The following is a 25,642-nucleotide window of genomic DNA, read 5'->3' as shown; positions in this document are numbered from 1 at the left end:
AGAACACTAGCAAAAGCGATACTAGAGAAAAATCAGTTAGTGATAAAGAGAGCAATATTCTAGTAACCATTTGCAAAGCCATTCCCTTATGCAGGTGGTCTTGTTAGCTCTGCAGTGCACCTGTTGTAGCTTTCATTTGCAACAAAGCACAAGAAGTAAATTCTCAGTGTTTGATGCTTCTATCTGGACAAACTGACATCCATTGAGTTTAACTGACTTAATTTTATAACGTTTTGACTGAACTTTGGCTTTATGTGATTGAGTAGTGTATGATAGTATCCAGGCTATGAATCTAAATGGGACTAAAGCTGGTAATTTGTTTGCGATCGCCACTAAATTGTAGACTTAAAATTCTAATAGTTTTAAAGATGGTAATCATTATTGTTATTTAATTTGAAACTATTATTTTTCTGGTTTTAAAAAAAGAAAACTGATTAACGACAATCATGTTTTGAAATGATAGGTTTAAATATCTAGCTAAATATACAATAAAATGTGCACTAAACCATTAAATGTGTAAGATTTCGGAGAAATAGGATAGAAAAAATAAAAATAAGTAGATTTACCCGAGACGTTTTCAGCCATTGCACGGTCCTCCTGTCAACCAATCAGAGATCAGTCTGGCGAGATAAATGAAGCTTTTGTGCCCTGAGTTAAGACTTACAGTTAACTTTGACCCTTAACTGCTTCAACGTAAGTGGGTCCAGACCCCAAAATATAGAGCCTGCCATTCCGTTCGGTAGGTGTATTCTGGTTGCAATTTTATAAATTGTGACGAGACGCTTTGGTTTGGTTGAGTCATAAACTGCCTGACGAACTCCGCGTTGGGTGTCAATCTAAACCAGCTCAAGAAGGAAATAGCGAACTGTTTTTCTGGCTAGTTGTCGTCAAGTAGTTATCTGTCGTCTGTGAGTTTGGGTGAATATCATTGACTGATAAGCGCTAGCGTTAAATCGGTTGATTTGGCTTTACTTCTAACGGTCGGCAGAAACTATCTAAAGGGGGGGAAACGATGTTACATTAGCTTCTTGGCTTAGTAGCCTCTTCGTATGCGCTTATAAAGTTAGTTAGCTAGCGTTAACTTTGCGGTGATACCTAGTCGTGTATTCAATACGGGGTTATATATCTAGCAAAATAATAAGGAGCTAGCACAGTAAAACGTTTCGAGGTATTTCAAATATGCTTGTTAGTTATTACTGAGGAGGAATTTCCTTGCTAATTCAGGCCATCGTTGTCAGCTAACGTCAGCTACCTGCCTGAAACACTGGGTGAGCAAACCGAAAGTCCTGCTGCCAAGCAGTTTCAATGACTAACAACAGTGGCGGCCCATATAATGTCTGGGCCTATTTTAATAGAGCTCGATATAAAAAAAATATTATTGTCGCCCGATGTTCAAATGGCACCTTTTTCACGAATCATTCACACATATTCTTTAGCTTCAAACTGTAGCTCATATGAACGCCAAACTCACCAGAGAGCTGATTTAAATGTATCTTCCTCCTAACAACTTGCTGATTTGTTACTAACGTATTACTTTTCCCCCCACAGTCTTTGGTAAAATCATGGCAGATGAAAACACACAGTTCTGTGGCAATTGGTAGGTATAATATAATAGGTGGAATATTTTGCATCGCCCGATGAATATTTTTTTATAGATTGACGTTATAAAAGGTTTCTTAATTTTCTTTGTCCCTTTAAGCAAACATGACATCCCTGAGGCCAATTTTACAACCCACGAGATTCACTGCAGAAGAAATATTTCTCTGTGTGATGTGTGCCAGGAGCCAGTACCCAGGTCAGACCTGCAGGATCACAAGCAGCAGGAACATACACAGGTAAGCCTGAAGAGGAGCGATGTAGACTTTCACATGATCTCTGCAATAGATAGATGTGTGCTCTCAGAGGTGGGGAATATATATATATATATATATATATATATATATATATATATATATATATATATATATATATATATATATATATATATATATTTATTGTGTGTGTGTAAAGAGAGAGAGAGATGTTATGAAGTTCAGTTTTATTTATTTACTGACAGCTCACAACAACTTTCCTCACAAGGTGCTTTGTACTGTAAGATAAAGACCCTACAATTTTAGAAAGAAACCGCTGTAATCACACGATCCCTGTTGGCAAGGACTTGGCAACAGTGGGAAGGAAAAACTCCCTGGTTACAGGAAGAAACCTTCACCCGATCCAGGCTCAAGGAGAGGCAGTCATAATCTGTAACCTGTAGGGGAAAGATGAGAGCGCAGAGAGAGCTAAGACAAAAGACACATTATGGATGTGAGACACAAACTTGATAACTGCTAAAGACAGCAGTATAAACACACAGGTCTGAGAAGACCTCATGCAGCCTAGGCCTATTGGTGCATAACAAAGGGAATGTTAGGCCTACCTGATTCATCCCTAACTATAAGGTGGATCAAAAAAGAAACTTTTAAGCCTAATATTAAAAATAGAGAGGGTCTGTCTCCTAAATCCGAACTCGGAGATGGTTCCATAGTTGCGGGGCCTGAAAGTTGAAGGTTTTGCCTCCCATTCTATGTTTGAAAACTCATGGAGACTGAAGTTAACTTGCAGTGCGAGATTAAAGTGCTCTGTTAGGATAATAATATATAAGGGATATAACGGGGCCTAATTATTCAAGACTTTGTATGTTGAAAGAAGCTTTGTAAATTCAATTCTGAATTTATGAAAACATTTATTTGCTGTAAATTGATTCCACCACCCATTTGATTTCACTGGATTCTCTTACTTTATGACTCATTTGGTGTTACTTAACAAAAGGAAAGGGCTTAAGGAAATGAAAGTTGGCTAACTTGAAATGAAGAAATAGAAACTCAGAAGGAAGATGGCTGACAGAGATGTAATTGTGCGCAGGACATCTTGTCAGAAGGGAATAATAATGATAAAACACACGGTGATACATAGTCACTGCTTTTTAAAATATTTTTATGTACATTTTGTGTTTCTCAGTTGCTGAAATATTGTGATACATCACAGATGATTTTTTTTTTTTTTTTTTTTTGTTGTTGCAGTGGTTCTCAAACTTTTTCTGAACCTGGAAAAAAAGTTTCATCCTGCTCTCTACAAGTTTTATTAATGTGTAAAGTGTAAAAAGTTAAAGTTAAAAAATGTAAAAGTTAAATTCTTCTCAAGTGCAAGCTCTGTTAGTGTGTTTTTTTGGGGTGGGGGTGGGGGGTTGTTGTTTTTTTCTTTATTTAAACCTTATTGGATTCCAAAGTGTCACAACAGTGATAATGTAATAAATCCTGTGCTTTTCATTTTAGATTACCTGCAAGTGTGGTTTGAAGATTGAGAAGAATAATTTGGATGCCCACCAGGTATTATTGGAAAGCCTTTCCATTCCTTAATTTTATAACTCTTAGCTTCGTTAATCTTCATTAAATCCTGCGTCTTCATGATGATTGTCTGTTGCAGAGCTCTGAATGCTCTCAGCGGCTGGTTCCATGCCAGTACTGCGAACTGGAGCTTGTCTTCAGTCAGTCCAAAGACCACGAGGATTATTGTGGAACGCGCACTGAGCCTTGTCCCTACTGCAAGTGCAATGTAATGCTGCGAGAACAAGCTACACATCCGGCCTTATGTGGAAGCCTCACACCGCCCCAAGAAAGAAACAACAGTAGGATGGGTCGAAGTCCAGGGGACCCTCAGTCAGGGGCATGGCTGGAAGCTCACTCTATTAGAAACCCCCTGAGAAGCCAAGAGAGAGGCCCGAAAAATAATAACGTCAGTGCAGCAGAGCAGCAGGTCTTTCCCCGACCTTCAGTTTATAATACTTCAAGGGGATTTCGGCCCTTAGGAGACTGGAGAAATATTTCACCACAGAATCCTTTCAGCAGCTGTGAGTGTTTTGATTGATACATTTTGAAACAGCAGCACACAAATGAATGCTCCAGAAATGTAACTAGCTGAAAAATTAAAATACTTTTATAAGGTGTTGTAGGTGCTTAAACTGAAAAATGTGTTATTTTACCCCATTGCTAGATAATTGCTAGGTATCATGATGATATCATCATAACGTGTGTTTTAGATCGGAAGCTTCAGGGGCCTAAGATGTACCTGTGTGCAAAATTTGGTTCCTCAACTCCTGATTGCGCGGGAGGACACACATACACAGACAGAACATACACAGCACTGTGTGTTTGTCTATATCAGCATAACCTCAGTGTTATTGGCAGTTTTCTTCAAAAACTTGTGAAATATTGCTCACACTTTAGGTCTCCTACTGTCATGTTTGTTTTTTAACTTTTACATTTTACCAAAAATAATTAAACAGACATTTATATTTTCTTTTACTCTACATTTTGCATAGAGATTAGAATGAATTTGCCATGCTGTTGAGTTATTTTCCTGAACTAATTATTATTATTATTTTTAAATATCTTGTACTTCCAGTGCTGGGGCAGAGTGATTTTCTGCACAGCAGAAGCGGCAGCACATGGGCACATACTGAGCACACTCTGGATGATGATTCATCTGGTCTGGACTACATGTTGGCTCTCAGCCTGCAGACTGAAGGAGACACAGGGGCCAGAGGTGTCGAGGGCAACGTGTGGAGTGGTATCTGGGATCACAAGATTGGAAAATCCAACACTTCTCTGTCCAACAACAACTATCCAGACTTCACTGTTGGATCGAGTACAAGTGCAGTGCAGGACCACGATCAAAAAGGTGAGTTAATGTTTGCTGGAAACATCAGGTTATTCGGATATCCATTTATTGATCATTTCAAATTGTTTCCCCAGATGCAATGCTGCCTTGTGAATTTTGCGAGGAGCTGTTTCCAGAAGACGACCTCATTTTACATCAGGTTTGAGATTGCCTTTGATTGGTGTTTCTTTGAGTCTCAGTGCTAACTCGATGTTACCACTCAGAGTTTTAGATGTCGGAAAGTTCCTTTAAATCGGCTGAGCTAAAACCTGAGTGGGGTCACAGAATACACGATGGACAAAAGCACTACAGTCACATGGTGCCTGAAAAGACTGCCGTGTGTCACAATTATACACTTAGACAATCGTTGCTTTGAATAATAATAAGGATCTTTTGCTGATTTTCTTCACGTCCAACATTTCTAAACGTTGTTTTACTTCCGCCTGTAATAAGGCATGGTGTAAGTTTAGAGGGGGCCAGTTTCAGCAAATGAAAATAAAAAGGAGCAGTTCATCCTCCCCAGACTTATCAAAGTAAAAGCTTATATTCATTTGCTTGCATTTTGGTGTTTATTGGCTGTATAATCAGTGAAACAAAAAATATTTAAAGTTGGTTCTTTGAGAACAAAACATATCAGTATTCATAGCAAATCTATGTCAAGTTGTCTTTGGAAGGAAAACACAAAGCATAAATCATCAAAGAACTCCTAGGAACTGTATTTCCAAGTAACATTAAACTGCTTTTATTCTCACAGAGTGGTGATGTTTAACCTAAAAAACTCGGTATAACTTTAAAATACTGCTTGCAACTAACTCCCCTGTAATTAAATGAAATTTCAATGCATTTTAATTTGAAATTACAATCTAATTATATTTACCCACTAATACCTAAAGGTAGGTACATGTGAATAAGGGGCTTACAAGTCAGGCTTTTACAGGAAACAAAGAAATAATTATACTGTAATTAAATTAAAGTAGCATGTAAATAATTTTACATATTGCATGAGTAAAACGATTTCGTACTTTGTGGTACACGGGCTGTATTATGGAGTGGATTAATGTTGCCTTTTTACGTCTTTATTTTATTTTTATTGTATTTTTTTACATCTATATTTAATATTCATTATGTTGACGTGCATTATGGATGCACAGCCACCCTCCTGTTAAAAGCTGACTTGCTGCCCCGTTATTCTAATGTGCCCAACCTTTTAAGCATTTGTAGGTAAATATAATCGCTTTTTTTTTTTTTTTTTTTTTTTTTTTTTTTTTTTTTTTTTAAATAAAATACATTGAAATGCCATTTAACTTCTGGGGAATTATGCTCTAAGTCGTGGGCTATTATAAAGTATTACCATTATAAACTATTAGCAAAAACTCCATTGTATTTCAGTGCAGAAGTCTTCACGCAGAAGCCCAAAACACCATAACACATAGGTGCACCTGTCCAGGTTTTCAAGATTCCTCCTATTGGTGGAGCTTCTCTGGTGGAAAATGCCACTTTCATCCTAGGTGGAAGCTTACCATTAGTGGAACGTCATTACAAACGATCATGTATTCCTTATAAAGTCCTGTTTTATTTTCTGATGATGGCTTGTGTGGTGAAATGCATTGGATTTCTTTTGTTTTGTTTTTTAGTTTGAACAGTTAGTTAGAATACAGGCGTTGTGAATTTTATTTAAAGAGACGGTGCCTTTGATGATTTTACCCTGTCAGTCAAGTTATTTTAAATAAGATAATGCCATTTTTGTTATAAATGTAAAATGTTTAATCACTAACTCGTTAATTTCTTTTTTTCTTTCTTTCTTTCTCTTTTTTTGACTAATGAACTTAGATATTTCTGATGGCGTCCACCCAGAGGCTACACCTTGAAACTAACCTTTATGCATATCTGACAGGAAATCATGAGATATTTCCTCTTAGAGAAACATTCATTTACTCAGTCTAAAAGACCTGCTTCAGCCTGCCAAGTAACTTCAGCTGACATTTTCAGATATTTTCCCTCTTTTGGTCTGAGTCCAGCCTCAGCTTTAGTTCATAACCTCTGTGTATTTCTGGTTCTCTTTCTAAGCCTTCTGCACACACTGCTGCCCTCTCAGTTGGCACTCTGTATTGTTAAATGACAAGTAATTGTGTGTGCTGCTCAGTGTAAAATGCTTAGATCCAGACTGATATCACACAGCGTGCAAACATTTGCATACCTTTGGTTTATCTTCGATTGTTCACAGTCCACTTAAACTCTATGCATGTTGGAGCACATGCCTTATTTCCATCTATATACATCCATAACATGACAACTTAACTTACGTAGGTTTCAACAGTGTCCACTTTTCTCTGTTTCAGACTGGATGCAGTCCTGCTTCGGCCTTTGCGTCTTTCAGCAAACAGCCCTCATCTCCACCTAAAGATGACAGGACCAGCTCCAGTACTTCAGGGCTGATGCACAGCCTTCCTGACACACTCGCTTCTAATATCCCCACCTTCCCGCGGTCAGTCTCCCCAGCGTCCTACAGTCCTCCAGCCAGTCCACTAGAGGGCGATGTGGTCATACCATGTGAATTTTGTGGAGTTGCTCTTGAAGAGGCTGTAGTCTTTCACCATCAGGTATTTCACTCGTCTAATTACCCAGCCAATACAAAACTCCCACTTCATGATGACTGTTAGGAACTCTGTGTTACCTTTTAAAATGTGTTCAACTACATGTGTATGTATTGGGTTTTTTTTTTAAAAAGTTTTATTTATTTTGTTTGTTTGTTTTGTTGTTCTTTAATACAGGACAAATGTGATATGCGGCCCCAGAGTGCTCACCCTCTGAATAACGTAACAAAAGCATCGATCAAAAAGCCACTAAGCCCTGGTAGAGAAGCCTTTGGGCTGCCGTCCCCAGAGTTTCAGAGGAGAATAAGGCACCAAGGTAAAATCTGACATTTATTCAGAAACCTGAAATATGGGAATAAATAACTGACTAATTCTGAGAAATCTAAATATGCCATTTGCAGTGATGTAGTAATATATGGAGACATTGTTTTTTATATGAGCAGAAATAATTTTGTAAGTCTGTGTTTCAACAGTGATTAAGCGATTTGACGCACTTGTGTTTAAATGACATTTAAAATGTCTTTGTTCTCATGGTTTAGTCACGTTTTGGCATTTTAACCTTTAACAAAAGCAGGGGAAAGTGTGTGTAAGTGTGGGGGGTGGGGGTGGGTGACAGACGGCAAATGGCCTGGGTGGACATAAATCTAGGCCACTGCATTAGCCTTCAGTATTTGGGTCACGAGCTCAGCCAGGTGAGCTGTAACAGCACATAAATCTAAAACAACTTTGTTCAGCAAACGAGCCTTCATCAGGGAGTTAAATGTGATCACAGCATGAGAATAAAATTGATTTAGATATTTTATGTTTATGTGTGTTTAATTGAGTTTTCGTTTGTACTTGTGGTTAGATAAAATCAGAATTAAAGAACTGTTCAATTCAGTTTAAAGAAACTACATACATAAAGCTAGAATACCTTTCATGCAGTATCAGCAAACACGTTTGTATAACTTGTTAAAGGTTTGTGTTGTTTGCATTTTATTTGGGTTACTAGATACTGTATGTCCAGTTTTTCTTCTGTTGTATCTACATCTGCATTTGTTTTCATTTACACCTTTTCTTTTTTTTCTTTCTTTTTTTTTTTTAAAATTCTCTTGTATATAGCAGACTTCTTGGATGAGGACTTTGCATTTGACAGGGAAACACCATCAGGGCAAAACCAAAGGGGATGGCAGAAAAGCTGCATCGGCCAACCGAATCAAAGGAAGGCATCAAACTTTGATGTTTCGCTTAAGAACAGACCTCAGCAGGGCGGAGAAGAAGAAGGGACTCACTTTTCTTTCTGTGACACAGACAAGAATGCATCTCTAAAGGGGTAAAATAATTATATGTGCAAATATTTTTTTAGCTTTACATGACTGTTGTTAGTTTTTAAAAAATTATTAAATATATACTTTTTGCTGCACTTTTAGTGATATTTTCCCTGTGACTCTTAACAAGTAGTAAAGAAAATAGATGAATGGACCTGATATGTTATTAATATTCTCATTTAAATGTATTTTTCCACCAGACTTCATTATCCAGAAAACAAAGAAGGAAGAGGTAACAGAAGGAATCAAGTATCAAAGGTACACAACTTTTAAAATCCCATTCACCTACATTGATATTTGTTTGCATGTTTGTAGGATCAGAGCATGTACATGGTGAAAAAGCAAAAAGTTAACCCAGGCAACACCAGCTAATTTTCCTGCTTGTTTTTTTGTTTGTTTGTTTGTTCCTCAATTGTTTTTGCCAAAACTTAAACTTTAAATTAATGACAGAGCAGTAGGATAAAGTTAACCTATTCAAAGTAACCTGTTAATAATAAAATAAAATGTAAAAAAAACAAACAAAGCGAAAGCCTAAACTTTTTGTTTTGCAGGTGGCATAAAAAAGTAAAAGTAGAAAAAATTGAAGTTAAACCAAATAAGATGTTTCTGCTAATAATCCTAATTTGATTAACAATAAAAACACAGCACATTCATGCATAACGAGTGACGTACCTTGACAGTGTCTTTACCTTCCAAACAGTGCATACACTGTGCACAATCTCTACTGACATACATTCGGTGGTTTATAGTATAGCTCTGACCATAAAACCACAGCCTCTGTGCACCAGTCTGTGCACACTGTTCGTTACTTTAAACCAATCACAGCACAGGAATCTAACCTGTTTATCCTCCACTAACCTGCAGAGGATTTTCATGCAGCCTTTAAATAGCAGTTAGTCTACCTCAGTTTGCTTTGCAGCAAGTTTGACAATATGAAAAAAACATAATGTCACATGTACAGACCCAATATCTGATTTAAAAACATGAGGACTTACATGTAAGCTTTAAATTTACAGTTTATCAAATCCCACTAAGCAATTCTTACCTTTAGATTAACCTCTCTTCTTTCTCTCCTGTCCCCTTTCTTATCTTTCTCCATCTGGGAGTGAAATACAGCAGCTGGACCTTTAGCTGATGTTTGTTGAGCTGATTTAAAAACGCTGCATTTGTAATGACCTCACATTCCCTTAATGCTTACTCGTCTTCAGTATGGCTAGCTAGATGCTGAAGTACCTCAACAAACAACTGTAGGAAGGAAAAGCAAAGAGTAGTGAGAAAACAAAAACTATTCAAGTACAGATACCTGAAAATTGTACTTAAGTACAGTATTTGTACTTTGTTACTTTCCACCTCTGCCAATTAACATAATGTTTATTTTACTGGTCTGTACACTAAATCACCAGATTATTTCATCTCTTATCTTATTTGTGACAGTGTTGCATTTCACTGCTATGGTTTTTAGGTTCTTTATAGATTTTTAATCACCATTTTATCAGCACTATCTGATAGCATCTCTGATGACAGTAGACGACACTCGTAGGGATTATTTTGGACAGGAACAAAAGTCACATGAGGGGTGAAGCGCCCCTTTTTATGTGGGCACACAGCTTAACAGAGAAAGTTGATAACCACTCGTGATACCTGTTATCTCTGACTGGGGTTTAGGTTTTGTTAAACCAGCTAGCACAAAGAAAGAACTTTGTTCAACGCCCCTCTGTGAAACTTTCACAAGGAAAACATTGAGGATAGAGCAGGTCCAAAACAGCAGGTCATGGGAGCTCTTGGTAACATTTACTGAAAGTGGTCCAAGTCATAGCAACCAGTGAACCCAGCAACGGGGTCATGGGTGACAAAAACCTATTTATATGTCTATGGTGCAGCTAGGCCATCACAAAAGAGCCATTACCGCACAAACTGCTCCAAATCATACTGCTAGCTTTGATAGATGGATCTCACGCTGCATCACAGCTGTTTGCAGTTCTGTCCAATGTGCACAAAAGGTGGACCTTACCCAGTAAAGTAAGGCCAGCACTATGCTAAAAAGAAGGTTTGATAGAAATGTAACTGCACACTGATGCAGACCATGTGCGCTCTTCATGGTGATCATAGGATGATGCAAATATAAATACAAGGATGTAATTATTACTATGAAATAAGTGAGATCATTAATTCTCTGCACACAGAACGAGTTAAAAAAAGAAGAAGAAAAGTTTGAAGACATTTGATCGCAGAATAACTGTATAATTAACGTGAGGGCCACACAGCATGATTTTAAAAGCATTTTCACTTTTTTTTTTTCAACTGCAGTTACCCAAGAAGCAAAATGAAGAGCAGGATGAAGAGTGAGAGCTGAGACTGGTGCAGAAATGGAATAACCAAATCTTCTACTCTTCTGCTTTTCGTGTAACTTTTTGCACTTTTTGAAACTTAATGAAACATATAGCTATCTTCTAAGTGCCTGTGAGAGTGTTTGGATTTTAAAGTTTATATCTTGAGGAATTTTACTCTTAGTATAAAAAAATAGAGTGCCCCTATTATGCTTCTTTGTAGCTTTGTAATTTTTATTTTGGGAGACTGCTACAGTAAGCTTACATGCCTTAATGTTCAAAACTACAATTTTCTCAAACTGTATACTTGTGAAATCTTCAAAAGCTCCCATTTAAGCTCCTCTCATTTTAAGAACCCCCGTTGCACAAAACCCTGCTCTGATTGGTCAGCTGGCATGAAAGCAAGGACAGCTCTGATTATATACTTAAGATAGTCCAGAATAGAGAGAATTTTGATTACTTCTAACTTTCTGTGATTAGTTTACATGTAAATATAAATGAAATCACAGCACAACCATTATCTCTTACTTATCTGAACCATCATGATGTGGCTGTTCTAACATCAAGATTATAGGAGTGCTGAACTCTGCCTCCTCAGATATCAGGGGTGCATGAAGACTCCTGCATACCGTCTTTCAGTCAGCAGAACATTTGGCATGCTTTGCTCTAAACTAAGATATTTTGGAATGAGCAGAAATGACTCTACTGTGAAAATCATGGCAGACTGTGAGGCAGCTGCTCGTTCTTTGTTTGAGGGAGTGCCAGTCTTGTGGCATTATAGGAGTGTGGTGCATAGCGATCTAGAATGAGTTCAGGAGCAGTGTTTTCTGGGGGTTGTAACTCCTTATGGACTTTATAACTTTGCAAACCTGCACAGAAAAGCTAAATAGTGTAGCCAGGGTAGCGTCACCTGTTCATTAGAGAAGTCCTGTTAGGAAGCCTCGAGCTGATCTTTAAAACTGCACACTCACTAGTTATCAATTTCTGATTGACAAGATGCTGACAGATGACTCCGACAAGGAGCATAATTTATAAAATGAACTTCATGTTTTATCCAGTATGAGCTGAAGCTAGCTACTGAGCCCATAAATACTCCTCAGGGTAGGTATCCCGAGAGCCAAGGAGCCGAGGACCATTTTTCACATAGCCTACAACCAGAGGAGACTGACCGCTTAAAAGGATGCAGGCCTGAGGCATACCTGGAGGTTATGTCCATCATTCACATACAGATTATATGCATAACACACTAAAGAATAGGGAAAGCCTACAAAGTATAATAGGGGCACTTAAGTCTGTTTGGTTTATTCATACATATTCTACTTTATATCAGATGTTTTATGGCTAACATGAAGCCTTCACTATAAATGCTAAGATGGACTTAATTTATACTGAATATAAGGTTGTTGTTTTTTTTTTAAGACCTTAAAAATCACATCTTGGTTTATGAAGAAAACTGTGTGTGTGTCAAGGGCAGTCACCCGACCCCAACAGTGTGCATTTGTTAGACTTTATATTTCGTTTGTTACTCGAGCCTATTATTGTTACGTTTAATTTTTTTTTTTTTTGTAACCACTATTTGCCGTTTCTTCGTCTTTCTATAACCTAAAGCACTTTGATAGATTTTACATTTAGTTTAAAGGGCTTGAGGAACAATTTTAATTTCTACATCTTTGACCAAGAGAAGATTTTCCGGTTCGATTGAACACTTGTCTTTTTATACTGTTAAACTTTTGTCTTTAATAATTTGTTTGTAACTACTCAGTAATGTTTTCATTTGTATTTAAATACCATCATATCTCGGATCATATAGAATTCATATAGAAAGCTTATAGAATTATATTTGTGGTGTTATAAGATGTTTTCTAATATTTTATGAAGTAGTGTTAAAAGTTTTGTATGTTTCTCCTCTAAGTAGTTAGGATAGATAGGATGTATTTTGTGTGTAACATAGGGCCTGCTCATATAATGAGATCTGCACATTTTGCCTTTGTGATCAAAATGCCCAAGTAGACAGCAGCTCATGAGCGAAATCACCTTGTGTGTTGTTTTTGTTGGATTTTAGGCTGACGTGCTGTTTAAGAACAGCTGTCTTGATGCTCTTTGTCTTGTGTAGTTATTAAAAGTTTTAAGGCGCACTTTGATAGTTTTGTGACTGGTGTTTGTATTTTCTTTTCCATATACATCACATGAATAAACCTGGTTGTAACAAAGTGGCAGAAAGACTAAAATATCTGCTCATGTTCTTCACTTAATCCACTGCTCATTTCTTTTCTACCGCCAACAGCGTGGCTAGGGAAGTGAAATACTAGTGTCTCTAACAGTAAGAATACAGTATAAATGTTTTTATTTTAATAATATTTAAAATGTTAAATTTTAATATATTATATATTCATTAAATGTAAAGTTAAATACCTGTATGTCAAGACTTATTTTGTTTTAATTTGGATGATTTTTGGGTTAAAGTGCATGAAAATCAGAAATCCAGAATCTCTGATTATTTATTTATTAATTATTTTACTTTAAGTTTGAGTAAATTGCTTTGCTTTCTGTGTTAAACTGAGTGTATTTAGGCACGTAGGCATGCTTGAGATGACCTGCTGAAATTCAAACTGAGCATCACAATGAGGAAGAAAGGTAATCTATGTGACTGTGAACGTAGCTTGGTTGTTGGTGCCAGATGGGCTGCTCTGAGTTTTTCACAAACTGCTGATCTGGGATTTTCCCACACTACCATCTCTGGGGTTTACAGAGAACCGTCCCAAAACAGAAAATATCCTGTGAGTGGCAGTTCTGTGAGTGAAAATGTTTTGTTGATGTCAATGGCCAGAGGAAAAAGGCCAGACTGCTTCAAAAAAGTAACTCAAATAACCAATCGTTACAACCAAAGTATGCAGAAAAGCATCTCTAAATGGACAACATGAGGGACCATGATGCAGATAGGCTACAGCAGCAGAAGACCACACTGGTTATCACTTCTGTCAGCTAAGAACAGGAAACAATTTGCAAAACCTCATGAATAGATGATTGGAGAAATGCTGCCTGGTCTGAGTCTTGATTTCATTCAGATGGTAGGATCAGAATTTGGTGTGAACAACATGAAAGCATGAATGCCTATCAGTGGTTCAGGCTGCTGATGGTGCAATAGTGTAGGATACATTTATTTGGCACACTTTGGGCTCCATAGTGTCAAACAGTCCGACTGTCATTGCTGACTATGTCCATAACCACAGTGTAACCTTACTCTGATGGCTGATGTCACAACGGCCAAATAGTCTCAAACTGATTTCTTGAACATAATGACTTCACTGTACTCAAATGACCTCCACAATCACCAGATCTCAATCCAACAGAGCACCTTTGGGATGTGGTGGAGTTGTGTGATGCTATCAGTGTCAACATAAACCAAAATCTCTCTGGAACATTTGCACAAAATCTTGAATGAAGGCAGTAGTGAAGGCACACTTTGGGCGTCAGTTTAGCTTAGTGGGGTGAGTGGATGTCCATCTGCTGAAAGGTTACTGCAGGGGCCTGGCTCTAGTTCAACTCTGGGCTATTTCCTGTGTGTCATTCCCTCCCTGGTCTCTGTCCCACCTTTCCGGTCTGCTCTACTGCCCTGTTATCAACAATAAAACTTAAAAATCTACATTTATTAGATAAGTACTATCATATAAACTAATCCCTTATTTACTGTATAAACAGGTAATTACAGACTATAAATAGATGTAATTATTATTATAATTATTGGTAACAGGCATGTATAATTATTAGTATTATTTTAGGGAGGTTTCATTAATATTATAAAAAGGTAGGATTTTAATGAGAGTCTTAAAGATTTGAGTGCCATATATACCTGGAGGCTATTTTACGTCTCCCCACACAGCGGCGCGCTTTGAATGAGCGCCGGGAGAGGCCAGATCCAGCGAGGGGCGGGGTTACACCTTTCCGAGGGAATCCTCGGTTCAAAAAGCTCCCAACGTCTCCTCGTGAGTACTTCGGACTGTGTGTACTTTCATTGTGACTCGAGAAACGGACGAAGACGACCGAGGTATGCTCTTGTAGCAGGACGAGGGTTTATTTCTGTTGTCAGAAGTAAAAAAAAGTTTCTGCTGTGCTGAGTAGAAAGTTATAGACAGTGCGGATAATTTTTAAAAAGACGATAACAACAGCCTACGTGCCGTGCAGGTGGGTACAGACGTTGTTGTTGTTGATCGGGACACCTATCCCTATCCAGACCTCGTCTCACCTGAGCTCGACAGGACACTCAGAAATGTCCATGGAAAGCTATTCAGCGTTGGATGAGCCCTCTCTCCGAGCTTTGGTGAGTAGATGAATGGGAATACTAATGCTGAGCACTGTGGGATATAAGTGTGTTAGGGGGCTAAGTGATTCCTTTGTTCTGGGGGAAAATGTCTTTAAATGAAATGTGTGCTTTTAATCCAGGTAAATGTCTGTCTGATCACCGGTGATTGAGCCCAGTGCTGTTGATATATTCAGTATTTGTCTCGCCTTTTGATACCTCACAGGTAAGAGTGTCCAGACAGGTGGTCTGCACGCATACAGGGCCATCTACTCCCAGTGCTTACCACTACAGTGGGAGTAATTCATCTCCAGTATATCCCAAACACAACGGCAGTACAAAAATTATGAGGGTTTGCTACTGGTGGCAGGATATTAAAGGGTATTTGAATCTTTAATAAATGAGTAGTTTTGTGTATAATCAAAGCAAACAGCTGTCAGTAGCTGTTTAAAGTAGCTGTTTAAAAAAGTTAATATCTAAAAATGTCTGATGCAGAATATTCAAAGTAGTTCATGATTAATAAAGTTATTCATGAGGCATTACGTCACAGGAGCATCAGTCAGTACTGACAGGAGGAATGTATCATTCACCAGGAAGTCTAGAAACATTTATTAGTTCTTATCAGGAAGGTTGTAATTAATTATGGAGGAGGGGAAAGTAACACCTGCAGACATGCCTACGAGGAAGTATGAGTCAGCTGCCCTTGTTTAGGCATGAGTTTGTCTGAATCACAGACACATACGCAACAGTCATACATGCAACAGATTCATTCCTTAGTTTTTTAAAATTTGTAATGACTTAAAGCCTTCAAGTTTGCATCTCTCAGCTGCAACTCTGTGTGGCTTTGCTTTTCTGTCATTACCCTCACTGGCTGATTTCAGAAGAATGTGCACTTTAAGATGGAAAAGAAGAAGGGGAAGAAAAAACCCTTGATTGCTGTTTTTAAAGATCGTTTAACCTGACAAGAAAAGAGCTGTTTGCTTTTGAAGCGAGTCAGGGTATGAATGCGATGTTTAGCTGACCTGCGTGCTGTTCCTTAAACCAAATCCATTAGAGTCTGGAATCATCTTGCCGACAGACACAGTCCCTGTTTTCCCCATAAATCGCTCTCACCATGAGTGACGTTACACTGGTGGGAGCACAGGAGAACATGCAGGAAATAATATTTATCCTTCAGCACAGTGATTTACTTTGAAGCGGTGGCACTGGCTGCTTTGATCAGGGGCTTTATGAGTTTATTTATACGAAGACGGAGCAGGAAGATGAACTGAGTGCGAGGGAGGAAAGCCACAAATTTAGCTGGGAAGGTTTCAAAGACTGTATTGGGAGATTTCGTTTGGGAATATTTAATTTCAGACACATTTTTCACCAAATTATGGTCCCATGAGACCCCAGCTCATTGGTTTTAAGGGTGCTTGTCTGCCTCTTGCTGTGTGGCCTGTGAGAAAATGCTGTCCAGAGAGGAGCAGCAGCATCAGCAGGAGAATAAAAAAAAACTTGTGTTCTTATCCTGACGCCCATTAGTCAAGCCTTTACTGAGCTGGAGCGAATGGGGCTCTTTCGGCTGAGCGTCTTTCCGCTCAGTTTTCCTCCCTCAGACGTGACCAGCAGCCTGTAGGTCACAGAGATCCCACATTTTCACTGATGATGTTTGTGGTGACTCGAGTGTCAGGGTTTTCCGTGGTGAACTCAGATTCAAACGAAACAAACCCGGAGGAGAAGTTCACATGAGGTTGCGGTGTAATTTAAACGCGGCATGACAGCTGTGAATGGAGCCTTTTTTGTGTTTTAAGTTTTTTATGAAACATAACACCTCATTGTGTGGGGTTTATGCTCTCTGTGAATCTGCCTTTATTCAGGACACGGGCGTTTGGAGATGGCTGGGCTTTAATTAAGCTCATCGTAAATCCGGGTGGAGGAGCTGCTATTAAACAGTTGGATAACGAACACAAGTTCCAGGCCTGTGTTGTACCTAATGAACTAAGCAGTCAGAAGGTCATACGGCGGCCTCTCTAACGCCACTAATCCCGTCTCTACACTTGTATTGAAAGCCCGGCCAGCCTTTTATACTGCTCATTTAATCCCCTCCATGGCAACAAGGGAAAGCAGTTGTCTTCTTCTCTCAGCTACCACAATTATTTAAATGTCCACAGGAATAATCGGTTGGTGTCCTGGTTTCCTCAGGAGAAGAGTTGAGGTGGGGAGGGGGAGTGTTTGCAGCGGGTCATCTGTCTGAATGGTGCTTGTGTGGCCACAAAAACACAAAAGCTGCTGAGGCCACTCAGAGAAAACCCCTTTCCTTCCAAACCACTCCAACCGCTGTTACTTAATAGCAGACTTTATCTGATGGTTTCAAGCTCTGAGGGTGATGGTTATCTGCTGTTATTCCCATCAATGTGCTGTGCGGTAACAGTTTTCTTGTGGCTTAAACCTGCAGGACGGGTTGGGTCTGCAGGTGTCTGTTGATGTGGCAATCTTGCGTCATCCTGCTCTGTCGTGAAAGTGTCTGTTGGTTCTCTGGCTGCACTGTAACAGACCTGAAATCAGTATTTGCATAAAAATCACATTGCAGTTAATGTACAACTCAGACGTTTTATTATTTATGAATTGATTTGACCGCTTGGAGACTTTTCTGCCTGCGGCGCCTGCTGGGCTGGTTTCACACGGGCTGGATGTCTCGCATAATGATTTGTAACCTGTCTTGCCAGCTGTGTGACTGTCCCTTTCTCCCTGGTGAGCGAGAGGCATTCACACATGTTTAAAATAGCCGATTTTGCTCTGTGGTCCAGCCTCGTTGATATATGGGACCCCTGGGCCTTTATTTTATGGCTCTGTGGACCCTTTGTGAGTTGACAGGGGCTCAACGGTTACAGTCTGAGAGGAAGAATGGACTTGTTTTGAAGGATCTTGGTATAGTGTGCAGATTTTGCTTAACCCCCAGAGACGGGGGTCCAAAATGTCAGCCTTGTCATTAGGAAGATATAAATTGCAGGAGTTGCACTATATTACATAACTCTTGTCTGGGACAGTTTCATAGATATGCAGGCTGTGTGTTTTTATACACTCCAAGCTAAAATTAGAAAAAAAAAATTGTTTCCATGAAATTTCAGTCAAGGGGACTGGTTATGCTTGTACCAACTATAAAATGTAAGAGCTGGAAAATTTTAAGTGAATTAGAGTTAATATCTGATACACAGTTCAAAATAATCCTTCATTTTCTTATACCAATAGATGGCCATGCTTACAGTATTAACTGGAGCGTTTGGTGCTGTTGGCAAACTCAAATATTTAATCACATTAGGCCTCTTTTCCATTACTACCTACTTGGACCGCAACGCGTTCGAGCGTCCTGCGACGTAACAAACTCTACAACAAAGCTTGACGTAGAAGCAAGAATACCTGCTGCTCGGTCTGCTGAGACGGAGAACACTGCGTTTTGGGTTTTTTTGTTTTTTGCTTTTTTGTAACCGTTTCCAGAAATGGCAGGTTTGATTTTCGTGAATGAGATGATCTCATGACTCATCGAGTGACTCTACTGACCAGCCAATTGGTGGCATGCAGTCTGACGACGTCACCCGGCCAAGCAGGTACTGGTACCACATAGCACCTGGTACCAGGTGCTATGACCTAATGCACAGGTGTCGAACTCTAGGCCTCCAAGGCCTAGAGTTGTAAATCAGCTGTGATGGCCCAGGGTGTTATCTAAAACCTGCAGGACACCGGCCCTCGAGGCCTGGAGTTCGACACCCCTGACCTAATGGAACACCCTTAAAACCGTGCCCAGTCAATCTGAGTAAGTAGTAATGGAATAGGGGTCGTGGTATGATAAATAACTCAACTGTGTGGGTATAAATGTGATGAAAATTCAAACTATGCGATGCTTTTAAGGTGTTGTAAGTGTGTAAAACCTTAAAAAAAAAGGTCATTTGGTAAGTGGTTGCTTGGCAACGTGACAGCCTTATAATATCTGATATAGATAAGCGCATCCAGGAGTCTAAACTTTGTGCCAAGTTTTGTTGCTCAACTCCTTGCGGACTAAATCGCATACAGACACACGCAAAGCGATTTCATTTAAAACGTGGCCTTAGTGTGGCCGCAGTCTGAAACAAGTTGTTTTAGCTGTCTTCTGATTGGTTGCCCACTTGCAAACAGAAGATTTGAACAGCAGGTGGGTTGCGGCTGCTGTGTTCATCATCATCAATCTCCTCTTTCTTTAGCACCACACAGAGCCAAGAGCAGTAAAACATGCCTGAGCATTAAGAACCGTTTCACGTCTGAGCTTTCAACTGGCCGGGATTACTTGTAAATACACTGACCTACATTATTCAAAAATCATCCACGGCTGTAACAGCCGGTGTGTGACAGAACAGTACAGTAGTGGCACCTTTTTAAAGTGATATAAATCAAATTGAAGCTGAAATGATCAGGTATTGCTGTCGCCTCAACAATCCTGAAAACCATTTTCATTCCTTCATACCTTTTTTGGAAAATTGAGTGAAGTGTCCTGTTGCATACATTACATCTCCCTCCGAATGCACACCTGCATCCCACCACAAACACCTGTAAAGACAAGAAAACTTAACCTGAAGTATCTCCTACATCTCGAGCTTTAGGGTTTGTGAACTTGGCTGCCTTTGACCTATGCAGATGTGTATGTGTGTTTGTGCTCCATTTTCCGAAGGATTAAAGGGAGGTGATGATGAAGACTGGAGCAGTTTAATATTCAGGGCAGCGCTCCCTCTGACGCAGGATGAGTTATCTGCACTGCTGCAGTGACAGCCTATTATAGTGAACCATTTAGTTCCTGGCTTCAGTCTTTGAAGCAAATATCCAAATAAATGGCCGTGCTCAGCTGAGATAAGAAGCTGCATGTTTGGAAACTTTTGTTCTGCTATAAATAGTGCTCTACGATTTTAGCTCTGAACAGATGAGAAAAGAAAAACCATGAACTTTGAGATCATCTGGTCTTTGACCCCTCAGTAGTTTGTTATTGTGGGACAATCATTCAGAGTGAACGTAACACTGTTTAGCGCAGCTCAGAAAGTATTTAAGTGTTTGTGTTTAGAAGGCAAAGTTGAAACTGAGTTCAGTGTGTCAGTTTTTCTTCTTTAAGCGTATATTTACTATTGTTATGTCATTTTTGAAAAGGTGGGTTCTCCAGAAGGACGAACGGCCTTTAAAATCTGAAGCAGTATTTTATTTTTAGCAGTCTTTTTTTGTAATGCCATTAGAGAATAATGTGGCAGTACGCTGAACAAACAGCGCTCAACAGTGTAGTAATGTGATTACATTATTATAAGATTGTGTATTAGCTTGTACATAAATTGTTACTGCTTAGACTCCTTGTCTGTCAGTTATATAGTTCTCATGAGGCGGTGTTTGGAAACTTTACTAAATATTTTGCGATACAAAGTTAAACTAATTGTCACCGTGGCCTTTGGAGCCCAACAGCAAGCTTAAATTTCAGGAGTTTCACTTTAACGACTATCAAACCCCGTACTCTGCAAGACAGAGTGAAAAAATGGGTTATTTAAAAGAAAATGACAGGTAGACTTTTAAAGTGTTTATCCACCAAAACAAATGGGTTGAGTGCATTTCATTTATCACAAAACGTTACTCTTTATATCAGGGATGTCAAACTGATGGGCTACATACAGCCCACTTTGATCTTAAGTGAAGCTCACAAAGTTTAACTATACATTGAATCCTGCATTGAGATGTCTTAGTATAAGAGCAAGAAGTGCCATTTCTACAGTACATCTCAGTTCCTTCACATGATAAAGAAATGTTGTTGTAATAAAACAAAGATATCTGATGACTTTCAGTAAGAAATAAATGTGTAAAATGACAAAACAAGTTCTGGTAGCTCATTGCTCAGTCTGTCCTGTAATTATTTTAAAAACAGTTTTTGTTGAGTCACAGAAAATACTTTTTTGTTTTATTTTACTGTGGAAACACTGTTAAAAAACAAATGTTTGTAATTAGAGACTGACCTAAATTACTGGATCGGATATCGGAGAAAAATAAAAAATGTAATCCGATCCATTAAATATCACGAAAGCACCTCACAAAACTTGCAACACGCCGTAACTCACCTCAGAACGTTAGCACGTCGGAGCAGTATGCATCACGTGATAGAGCGGCTGTGGCATGCGGGACCTGTCGGTGGTCTGGATAGCATGTGGAGCTTCGCTAGCAACCCGGCATTTCATCTCCGACAAAGTTATCCCCGAGAGAAGTAAAGCAAGTGTGTAAGTCCATCTCTGAATGTAAAGCATTCCTGCGTTAAGCTTAACGAGCGACTGCCTCTCGCTCTCCGGCTGCTACTTCAATCATGAAACTGCTTAACGATCAGCTGATCGGCTTTTCTGTCGCGAGTCCGTGTCTCTTGTTTGCTTTTGGCCCACTTTGCACCAGAAAGAGGAAACCAGCGGCTGAACAACAGCAGCACGTTTAAGCTTGATCAGCTGTTGTTAGAATGTATTTAATATTACTTTCTACACCAGGATCTTTTTCTACGTAGCTGACGGCTGGTAACTGCAGGGGCGGATCTAGCAAAGTTTAGCCAGGGGGGCCGATAGGGCATTAACAGGGAAAAGGGGGCACAAAGACATACTTTTCTTTCTTATTCTCATTTAAAATGTCTAGCTTTTAATAAATAATTATCTGACACCCAAAGTTTTAATTTGATGTAAAATGAATAGAAGTCCATTACTGCATATAGTAACTGTTAAGTCTAATATACCCTAGTAAGCTATAGTACTTTTTCCTTTGGGAAGGTACCATCTGTGCAGTCTGCAATTTTGTTGAAGAAAGATGTTGAATCTATTTAATATTTCTTGAAAAATAATTGATTTCTGTGCATTTTTTTTCCACACTGCATCAAATTAAGGTTGATTACGTCGATTAAGCATCATGAGGTGGAGCGTGAGGGGTGGTTCCCTATTTTTTATTTATTTATTTTTGTTGTTGCTGGGAGTTGGAACCCTATTAGTTAGGTTGCTTAATATTTATGCTAAGTACTCTTTAAAATACCAGAATAGGGAGGATGGTGTAGGTTTAAGTTTATTAGATTGATCAGTATTGCTGAACTATGAAATATTTTTTTTTGCATACAGGTATAACAGAATAGCTTTAGTGTAGTTGTTGTTTTAAACTTGAGTATGAACTTATACAAAATGCAGCAAGATATTTAAAAAACAGTTTTGTTGATTAAAAAACACTATATCGGATTCATATCGGTATCGGCAGATATCCAAATTTATGATATCGGTATCGGTATCGGACATAAAAAAGTGGTATCGTGCCATCTCTATTTGTAATATATAGTAGAAACAGGAACTTTTCTGTCATTTGATTGTTTACTTTATTACTACGGTGTAGTAATAATGCTCGTGGGGGAGGTCTTTATCCATAGGAAACACTGTAAAGTCCAAAATTTATCCCGTAATATTTTTTACATTTTCCTAAGCTGTCAAGTGGACCAGATTGCAGTCTTTCCTGGGCTGATTGCAGCCCCTGGGCCTTATATTTGACACACATGGTCTATATCAAACAAGCTTGATGGAGACTATTTGGTGACTTATAGAGTAGAAGTGGGATTAAATAAGTGTGCACTTTTTCCCAGTCCTTTGTGGGTAGGTAAACTAAATCAGCAAATCAGTGGGGCTCCATATTTTAGTGAAGGTGTGTCAAACACAAGGTCCGCGGCCCAGAATCGGCCTGGCAGAGAAACCAGTCCAGCTCACTGAACATCTTTGGAAAATGTGAAGGAGGACACTTTTGGACTTTTAATTGCTTTTATAAATTTTACAGCTTGTCCTAATGATAAATATCTCTCCACAGCCATTCTAACTACAGTAATAAAGTAATAGATAAAGAGGTAAATAAAATGACAGGAGAATTCCAGTTTTCAATATCTACTACAGAAATATCTATTTTTTTAGTGTCCACAGTAAAATACATAAATAAGTACAAGAGGACATTTTCTGTGAGTTAACAAATCTTTGCACTGTATAATTACAGGACAATCTGGGCATTGAGCTACCAGAATTTTCAGTCATTTTATATATTTATTTCTTACGATTTACGCTCGCATTGAGTCACACTGACTTTATCATGTAGAAAAACTGGAACATGTAGTGTTGATGTTGCTCTTCTTTTTCTTGCATTGAGATCTCCGGGATTAAATGTGCAGTGGAGCTACTTTACACTGACATAAAGGGTATTTTCACCAGATCAAAGCGGGCTGTATGTGGTGCGCGATGTAAAATGAGTTTGACATCTCTGTTTTATCTGTTTATACATTCACCCAGCAAACAAAATATCAGCAGTTTGTTCTCAGGAGAAGATGCAGAACCCTTCACGACTGTGTCAGGAAGGGAACATCAATGTAGTGTAGTGTTGCTTTATTTTTGTGTATGTTTAAAAAAATATTTTTTCCCTAAATTAGTTTCTGTTTATTGTTGAAAATAAATTGAGCACAATGTGGGTTGTGCTGCTGTGTCTGGTTTGACTCAAACTAATGGCGCTTCACTCTTAGAAACTTGCAGTCTGCAGCTTGTCAGAAGAATTCCTACTTCCAGTACTTCTGATGCAGTCAGCCAGGAGATATTCAGAACGACTGAGGAGACTCCGCCTGTGAAGTTTAGACTCAGTATATTGTGTAGCTGTCAAGCAGGCGGTGCACCGAGTTTTGTAACTGTCAGATATGAGACTGCTGCTGCTGTCACAGCTGCTCTGGTCTTTTCCTCTGTTTGGTAAGTGATCCAGCAGAGGCAGTTTGTGCGACTGATCTCTGTCTGGATCATCAGTCAGCCAAATGGAAAAGGTCTGAATAAGACATTGAACGTGTGCTTTCTTTCTTCCCCTCCTTGTCCCTGTCTGCTGTCAGAGTCGTCTCTGAGATGGACAGCAACCTTCCCTTGAGCTTTATGAATTTAGTGTCTGGAGATTTTTGGGTTCCAAAGTCTTCTCTTTGTCCAGTTTTTAGACAAAAAATACTCAGCAGATGTGGATGAAACATACAGTTTTTTCGATGTGATGAGAAATCTGTTGTTCTCTCAGGGGGAAGAGAAAATTAACTCTCATTGAGATGCCATTAAGATGCCATCTAATGCTACTTCCCAAGCTCTGATTCTCAGCTGTACTGCTGGAGGGAGTCGACACAGATTTTGCTCCCATTTAAATACTAAGCTGTTGCTCTGTTTATAGAGGAAAATGGAACATATAAGGATCTGCATTCAGCAGGAGGGAGAAAAAAAGTTTTTTATTAAGTCACATAGAGAGTTAATAAAAAAGGATGATTGTATGGCGCTGGATAATGCTTTTTAAATGAGCAATTGAAGAAATTTAAAAACACTGTTTTTCTTTGTTAGTTTTTTTTTCTATATTAACTTCCTGAGGAAAGAGGCATTTCCTGAGTCCCTAGAACTCATCAGGCGGATGTTTATGTTTTGCTTTCCAGCTCAGCCTTGTTAATGTCGTGGCATTCTTGAGATGTACAGTGCTGATCTGTTAAATTTTGTTTGCCTCTCTGTCTCTGTATCATTGTTATATGCAGGATTTTTATTGCTGCCTCTCTGGGATCTTTTATAACAAACAGTTTGTGCTCTGCAGCATCCCAAATTGCTTCATTTATCCCTCTCTTTTTCTTCCTGTGGGACACCACTTCTGCCTTCTGGCCCTCCATCATTAAACTAAATGAGTCGGTCACGCAGGGCTTCGGTTTGACCAGCGATGTAGCATATTTAGAGAAGATTCATCATACACTTTCAAAGTCTTCTCACAGGACAGTGCAACTGTAGTGTAGGATGCAGTGGGATTTTTGAAAGGCTCGTTCCTCCTGGATGGGAATATACAAATGTTTTTTTTAAAAGCAAATAAGGTGTTTTGGGGTTTTTTTTAAACTACAATTTCAGCTTCAAGAACCAGCTCCTACAGATAAGATTCAGTATCAGAAATGAAAGTACTAAGGAACAGTGAGGCATAAACCCTGTTACGAGAGTGGCTCCCAAATGTGGGTCACAGTTTTCCTGCTCGACCTGGATACCTCACTGCGACCTGACCAGCGGGTCTGGAGGCAAGCACTTTCACAGGAGTGGCTGAACGAGACCAAAGAGAATTACACAGCAGAGCTGATTTTTAGTGTGCTGAGACGCAGCAGTGCAGCAAAGATCTGAAATAACTTTGAGGTCCTGCACACAGCCGAACAGTAATTATTTTGCAGTTTAGATCAGAGTGCCGACCATGTGTGCACAATGAAGCATGCGCTGATTAATCCTTCAGTGTGTGGAGTTGTTTGCACTAATGTGAGACTAAATGAATACAGCACATTCGAGTCCAGATCTGTCTTCAGTGCATCATTACGGCCCTATAGGGCATTGTTGATTACTATACCACCCCCCCCACCCCACCCTCGTG

At 39.0% G+C, this 25,642-nt stretch overlaps 2 protein-coding genes across 8 annotated transcripts in view; both read left to right on the top strand.

The window, feature by feature from the left end:
- The first annotated feature begins 605 nt into the window (after positions 1–605).
- On the top strand, positions 606–13,058 carry trafd1 (TRAF-type zinc finger domain containing 1). 6 transcript variants are annotated; one of them, XR_014894665.1, is made up of 13 exons: positions 746–1,268; positions 1,549–1,597; positions 1,700–1,835; positions 3,312–3,365; positions 3,463–3,886; positions 4,441–4,716; positions 4,791–4,855; positions 7,035–7,295; positions 7,467–7,605; positions 8,391–8,601; positions 8,797–8,854; positions 10,904–10,999; positions 12,024–13,058. XR_014894665.1 is itself a non-coding variant. In XM_085294452.1 (12 exons), exons 2-12 carry the CDS (start codon positions 1,563–1,565, stop codon positions 10,940–10,942), a joined length of 1,698 nt encoding a protein of 565 aa, XP_085150578.1. In that variant the 5' UTR covers positions 606–739; positions 1,549–1,562; the 3' UTR covers positions 10,943–13,058. The 6 variants fall into 6 exon arrangements, 5 of the variants coding, with proteins under 5 accessions (XP_085150578.1, XP_085150580.1, XP_085150579.1 ...); XM_085294452.1 differs by lacking the exon at positions 746–1,268 and adding an exon at positions 606–739 and having other exon boundaries at positions 10,904–13,058; XM_085294454.1 differs by having other exon boundaries at positions 746–908; positions 10,904–13,058.
- A 1,849-nt stretch (positions 13,059–14,907) lies between these two features.
- The window catches only part of smtnb (smoothelin b), a 50,722-nt gene continuing 39,987 nt past the window's right edge, over positions 14,908–25,642 (top strand). For both annotated transcript variants that reach the window (XM_085294448.1, XM_085294446.1), the window contains exon 1: positions 14,908–15,241. In XM_085294448.1, the coding sequence (XP_085150574.1) occupies positions 15,191–15,241 (51 nt within the window). In that variant the 5' untranslated portion in view covers positions 14,908–15,190. The remainder of the gene's footprint in view (positions 15,242–25,642) is intronic.

This window comes from Mchenga conophoros, linkage group LG12 (assembly GCF_057382185.1).
Source record: "Mchenga conophoros isolate Kocher_MC1m ecotype Shallow Benthic linkage group LG12, M_conophoros_male_GT1.1, whole genome shotgun sequence".
Taxonomy (NCBI): Eukaryota; Metazoa; Chordata; class Actinopteri; order Cichliformes; family Cichlidae; genus Mchenga; species Mchenga conophoros.
Note: the sequence above shows the minus strand (reverse complement) of the source record. Positions and strands in the feature narration are given on the sequence as shown.